Raw genomic sequence first — 7,126 nt, forward strand, 5'->3', positions numbered from 1 at the left:
ATTGGTACAAGAGAGGAGTGGATGTATAAAAGAGACCGGACAGTGGAGGTGTTGCCCTATCACACAGTAACTTCACGACACGCAGGGGGAGTGTGTTAATAGAGACGGATGGGTGGAAGTGTGTGTATCACAGTGTAAACGTAGCTTACGAGCGGACGCGACACGAGATACACACACAACTAACTACAGAACATTCATCATTTGGTTCATTAAGACAGCAGCTACTTAATCCCAGAGGCCGACAGATGTTTCACACTAGATTGGCGTCGGGCATCGTCACACAGCAAATAACAGCTTAACCCCCAACACACTGAATCCACTACAACCTACCATGCTGCCGCCCCAACAAATATGTTCATTGAGAACAGAGAATAGTAACTATGGTTGAACAGTGCCTTCAGAGAGCATTCTTACCCTTTGACATTTTGTTGTGTTCCAGCCTGAACTCAAAATGGATTAAATATTATTTCCCCCCCCCCACATCTCCCCCAAAATGGAAACATGCTTCTAGAAATCTTTTGCAAGTTTACGGAAAATGAAATCACATTTACATAAGTATTCACATTTACATAAGTATTCACATAAGTATTCACATTTACATAAGTATTCACACCCCTGAAGCAATATATGTTAGAAGCACTGTTTGCAGTGATCACTGATGTGAATCTTTCTGGGTGAGTCTCTAGGAAATTTGTTCACCTGAACTTTGTTCATCTGGATTGTACAACATTTGCCCATTATTCTTTTCAAAGGTCTTCAAACTCTGTCAAATTGGTTGTTGATCATTGCTAGACAACTATTTTCAGGTCTTGCCKTAGATTTTCAAGTAGATTTAAGTCTAAACTGTAACTCGGCCATTCAGGAACATTCACTGCCTTCTTGATAAGTAATTCAAGTGTAGATTTGGCCTTGTGTTTTAGGTTATTGTCCTGCTGAAAGGTGCATTCATCTCCCAGTGTCTGGTGGAAAGCAGACTGAACCAGGTTTTCCTCTAGGGTTTAGCCTGTGCTTAGGTCCATTCCATTTCTTATTTATCCTGAAAAACTCTCCAGTCCTTAACGATTACAAGCATACCCATAACATGACGCAGCCACTACTACGCTTGAAAATATGGAGAGGTACTCAGTAATGTGTTGTATTTGCCCCAAACCACAAGTGTATTTGCCCCAAACCAAACCTCAAGACAAAAAGTTAATTACTTTGACACATTTTTTGCAGTATTACATTAGTGCCTTGTTGCAAACAGGATGCATGTTTTGGAATATTTTTATTCTGTACAGGCTTCCTTCTTTTCACTCTGTCATTTAGGTTAGTATTGTGGAGTAACTACAATGTTGTTGATCCATCCTCAGTGTTCTCCTATCACAGCCATTAAACTCAATGTACTGTATTAAAGTCCACCATGGCATCATGGGTGAATCCCTGAGAGGTTCTTCCTCTCCGGCAACTGAGTTGGAAGTACGCCGGATTTGTACGTGACTGGGTGTTGATACACTCATCAAACGTGTAATTATAACTGTCACCCATGTTCAAAGAGTATTCAATGCTCTACTTTAATAAATTTTATAACCATCTACCAATAGTGCCCTTCAATTAGTGAGGCATTGGAAAAACCTCCCTGGTCTTTGTGTTGAATCTATGTTTTGAAATTCACTAGACCGACCAGAGGACCTTACAGATAATTTGTTATGTGTGGGGTAACAATATGAGATTAGTCATTCAAAAATCATGTTACACATATTATTGCACACAGGTGAGTCCATGGCAAATTTATTATGTGACTTGTGAAGCAGCATTTTACTCCTGAACTGATTGAGGCTCCTTACCATAAACAAAGGGTTAAATACTTATGACTCAAGATTTTCAGCTTTCATTTTTTATTAATTTGTACAAATGTTGAAAAAACATAATTCCTCTCACTGTGGGTATTAATGGTTATTATGTGGAGGCCAGTGATAAAAATCTTTTAATTTGTATTTATTTATATTTAACTTTATTTTAACTAGGGCAAGTCAGTTAGAACAATCATCTTATTTACAATGACGCCTAGTAAACAGTGGGTTACCTGCCCTTGTGTCAGGGTACAGAACGACATATTTTTACCTTGTCAGCTCGGGGATTCGATCCAGCAAAACCTTTTCGGTTACTAGTCAACGCTTTTAACCACGAATGCTACCCAATTTATCCATTTAAATTCAGACTGTAGGCAACAAAATGTGGAGAAAGTCAAGGGCGCGAGTGAATAACATTCTGAAGGCACTGAGTGTGTGTGGTGTGTGTGTGATTGGGGTAGTGCAACGCATAACATCATTGGCCAGTGTAGTTCCTGTGAGTTTGCTGCTGTTCTCCAGAGCATCACCTAGAGGCAGAGCAGAGTACAGGGTCGACGATTCCACCTCCTGTCCTTGATCGCAAGGGCTGATTTGGGGCCGGCTCGTGTAACCTGACTATAATAATACAGCACACTGATTGGTCAGTCTGGTCACCTGACTATAGTAATACAGCACACTGATTGGTCGGTCTGGTAACCTGACTATAGTAGTAATAATAATACAGCACACTGATTGGTCAGTCTGATCACCTGACTATAGTAATAATAATAATACAGCACACCGATTGGTCAGTCTGGTCACCTGACTATAGTAGTAATAATAATACAGCACACCGATTGGTCAGTCTGGTCACCTGACTATAGTAGTAATAATACAGCACACTGATTGGTCAGTCTGGTCACCTGACTATAATAATACAGCACACTGATTGGTCAGTCTGGTCACCTGACTATAGTAATAGTAATAATAATAATACAGCACACCGATTGGTCAGTCTGGTCACCTGACTATAATAATACAGCACACTGATTGGTCAGTCTGGTCACCTGACTATAATAATACAGCACACCGATTGGTCAGTCTGGTCACCTGACTATAATAATACAGCACACTGATTGAAAACAGAAAGAACAAAGCATTTCCAAAACATTAGAAAATAAGACCCATTTCAATTATGAAATAAACAATTAATCAATCAAACAACTTAATTCATACGATGCCTTGTTGGTAACGGTCGACTAACCCTTATCGAATATGAGTTTGAGCCTCCTGGTTTTGCGTTTCTTGTCACAGAACTCCCTCTGGAAGTCTCCCAGCCCTGACGTGTACTGGTCCCATGAGATGTCTGGCAGCTGAACCACTCTCTGGGGCCGTGGCATGCCCAGTTCCACCTGGGGGTCAGAGGTAAGAACTCAGCAGGAAGTGACCTCATAGAACAAGACAGTAGCTTCAATCTGCCATATTGTGAGACACAACATTTCGTTTGGATAAATGGAGAGAGACAGACAGACAGACAGACAGACAGACAGACAGACAGACACACACAGAGAGAGAGAGACACAGAGAGAGAGAGACACAGAGAGAGAGAGAGAGGAACAACAAACCTGTTTCTGCTGCTGCTCTACAAAGCCGATGGGCTCAAAGAAGGTTATAACACATCATATACCTGTTATAACAGGTTATAATCGTTACTATGACACAGAACAGTACCTGTTTCTGCAGCTGCTCCACAAAGCTGACGGGGTCTCGGAGAGCTTCTCTCTGCTGTCTGGCCAGACGCTCCAGGTCCAGTATACTCTGAGTTCTCTGGGCCTCCAACACACCTACAGTCTGGAGTAACCTCTGGTAACTGGTGCCACCAGGATAGACTACCTAGATGGTAAACTTATGCAGAATGGTAGCAGACTGTACTTACCACCAGGTATAGACTACCTAGATGGTAAACTATTGAGAATGGTAGCAGACTGTATTACCACCAGGTATAGACAACCTAGATGGTAAACTATTGAGAATGTAGCAGACTGTATTACCACAGGTATAGACAACCAAGATGGTAAACTTCTGAGAATGGTAGCAGACGTGTATTACCACCAGGTATAGACAACCAGATGGTAAACTATTGAGAATGGTAGCAGACTGTATTACCACCAGGATAGACAACCTAGATGGGACACTATTGAGAATGTAGCAGACTGTATTACCACCAGGTAAGACACCTAGATGGTAAACTACTGAGAATGGTAGCAGACTGTATTTACCACCAGGTTAAAGACAACCTAGATGGTAAAACTACTGAGAATGGTAGCAGACTGTATACCACCAGGTATAGACAACCTAGATGTAAACTACTGAGAATGGTAGCAGACTGTATTACCACCAGGTAAAGACAACCAGATGGTAACTACTGAGAATGGTAACAGAACTGTATACCACCAGGTAAAAACTACCTAGATGGTAAACTACTGAGAATGGTAGCAGACTGTATTACCACCAGGTAAAGACAACCTAGATGGTAAACTACTGAGAATGGTAGCAGACTGTATTACCACCAGGTATAGACAACCTAGATGGTAAAACTACTGAGAATGGTAGCAGACTGTATTACCACCAGGTAAAGACAACCTAGATGGTAAACTACTGAGAATGGTAGCAGACTGTATTACCACCAGGTATAGACTACCTAGAATGGTAAATCTACTGAGATGGTAGCAGACTGTAATACCACCCCTATTGCTAAGTCTTTAAAGCCAAAAGAAATGTGTCCACAGGTGTGGAAGGAAGCTAAAGTCATTCCACTGCCTAAAAATATAAAGCACCCTTTGCTGCCATCAGCTGCCTGTTGTTAGTAACCTGATGGAGAAGATATTGTTTGACCAAATACAATACCATTCCTCAGAGAACACGTTCATTACCGAGTGGGTCTGTTTTTCAGAGAACACGTTCACTACCGGATGGGGGTCTGTTTTTTCAGAGAACACGTTCACTACCGAGTGGGTCTGTTTTTCAGAGAACACGTTCACTACCGAGGGTCTGGTTTTCAGAGAACACGTTCACTTACCGAGTGGGTCTGTTTTTCAGAGAACACGTTCACTACCGATGGTCTGTTTTTCAGAGAACACGTTCACTACCGAGTGGGTCTGTTTTTCAGAGAACACGTTCACTACCGAGTGGGTCTGTTTTCAGAGAACACTTTCACTACCGAGTGGGGTTTGTTTTCAGAGAACACGTTCACTACGAGTGGTTTGTTTTCAGAGAACACGTTCACACCGATGGTCTGTTTTTCAGAGAACACGTTCACTACCGAGTGGGTCTGTTTTTCAGAGAACACGTTCACTACCGAGTGGTCTGTTTTTCAGAGAACACGTTCACTACCGAGTGGTCTGTTTTCAGAGAACACGTTCACTACCGAGTGGGTCTGTTTTTCAGAAGAACACGTTCAACTACGAGTGGGTTTGTTTTTCAGAGAACACGTTCACTACCGAGTGGGTTTTGTTTTCAGAAACACGTTCACTACCGAGTGGGTTTGTTTTTTTCAGAGAATACGTTCACTACCGAGTGGGTTTGTTTTTCAGAGAACACGTTCACTACGATGGTTGTTTTTTCAGAGAACACGTTCACTACCGAGTGGGTCTGTTTTTCAGAGAACACGTTCACTACCGCGTGGGTCTGATTTTCAGAGAACACGTTCACTACCGACTTTCAGGATGCATAAGACTTGTACTGCACTGATTCAAATGACTGATGATTGGCTAAAATAAATTGATAATAAGATGATAGTTGGAGCTGTATTGTTAGATGTTGTTGATCGTAATATGTTATTGAAGAAACTCACTTGCTATGGCTTTACATCACCTACAGTCACGTGGTTGGAGAGTCATTTATCCAATAGAAACCGGAGAGTGTTCTTCAATGGAAGCTTCTCGGCACATTAGATTTATACAGTACGTGTCCCTCAGGGCAGTTCCCTGGCCATTACTCTTCTCTATGTTACACATGAATTGCCAATGGTCCTACCCTGTTGTATTCGGCGCACGTGACAAATAAAACTTTGATTTGATTTGGTCTTCCACGAAGCTAGAAGGACTATGTATGCAGATTATTCCACACTCTTTATGTCAGCACCCAAAGCCAGTTATACATCTAAAACTGAGAGTATTGTATTTTGATGACCATGATCTCATGGAACTACCTTCACAGTATTACACAGAGCCATGATCACATGGAACTACCTTCACAGTATTACACAAAGCCATGATCTCATCGAACTACCTTCACAGTATTACACAGAGCCATGATCACATGGAACTCCCTTCACAGTAATACAGAGCCATGATCACATGGAACTACCTTCACAGTATTATACAGAGCCATGATCACATGGAACTACCTTCACAGTATTATACAGAGCCATGATCACATGGAACTCCCTTCACAGTATTAACAGAGCCATGATCACATGAACTACTTCACATATTACACAGAGCCATGATCACATGGAACTACCTTCACAGTATTACACAGAGCCATGATCACATGGAAACTCCTTCACAGTATTACACAGAGGCCATGATTCACATGGAACTACCTTCACAGTATTACACAGAGACATGATCAATGGAACTCCCTTCACAATATTACACAGAGACATGATCACATGGAACTACCTTCACAGTATTACACAGAGCCATGATCACATGGAACTCCCTTCACAGATATTACACAAAGCCATGATCTCATCAAACTACCTTCACAGTATTACACAGAGCCATGATCACATGGAACTCCCTTCACAGTATTACACAGAGCCATGATCACATGGAACTCCCTTCACAGTATTACACAAAGCCATGATCTCATCGAACTACCTTCACAGTATTACACACAAGCCATGATCACATGGAACTCCCTTCACAGTATTAACAGAGCCACGATCACATGGAACTACCTTCACAGTATACACAGAGCCATGATCACACGGAACTACCTTCACATATTATACAGATCAATACCTTCAATCTCCAGTTATTAAAGCAAACAGCCAAAATGACTTTAAAAAAACACACCTGGTGGAACAACGAGGACCGTAAGGGAACAAACAAACACATTATTGTACTTCTCTGTTTGTTTATTGTTGTAGATTCATTTGTGTGACTGTCCTTTGTCTATCAGTGTTTTGTTACTTTCTTGTGTGTTTTTTTGAGACACCCAGATGAGCAGGTGCTGCTTCTGCAAAATGTCACGGGATCCTAATAAGCAAATTAACCCCCCCCCCCCTCTGTATTCCCCCCCTCCCC

General features: G+C 41.7%; 1 protein-coding gene across 1 annotated transcript in view; it reads right to left on the bottom strand.

The window, feature by feature from the left end:
• Window positions 1–2,447: 2,447 nt before the first annotated feature.
• LOC112075247 (zinc finger, ZZ-type containing 3) overlaps window positions 2,448–7,126 on the bottom strand; it is a 46,707-nt gene continuing 42,028 nt past the window's right edge. Inside the window, exons 3-5 of the mRNA XM_024142271.2 lie at window positions 3,543–3,681; window positions 3,076–3,223; window positions 2,448–2,533 (exon numbers count right to left, since the gene is read on the bottom strand). Coding sequence (XP_023998039.2) covers window positions 2,448–2,533; window positions 3,076–3,223; window positions 3,543–3,681 — 373 coding nt within the window. The remainder of the gene's footprint in view (window positions 2,534–3,075; window positions 3,224–3,542; window positions 3,682–7,126) is intronic.

The sequence above is a fragment of the Salvelinus sp. IW2-2015 genome, unplaced genomic scaffold (assembly GCF_002910315.2).
Source record: "Salvelinus sp. IW2-2015 unplaced genomic scaffold, ASM291031v2 Un_scaffold3044, whole genome shotgun sequence".
NCBI classification, from domain to species: domain Eukaryota; kingdom Metazoa; phylum Chordata; class Actinopteri; order Salmoniformes; family Salmonidae; genus Salvelinus; species Salvelinus sp. IW2-2015.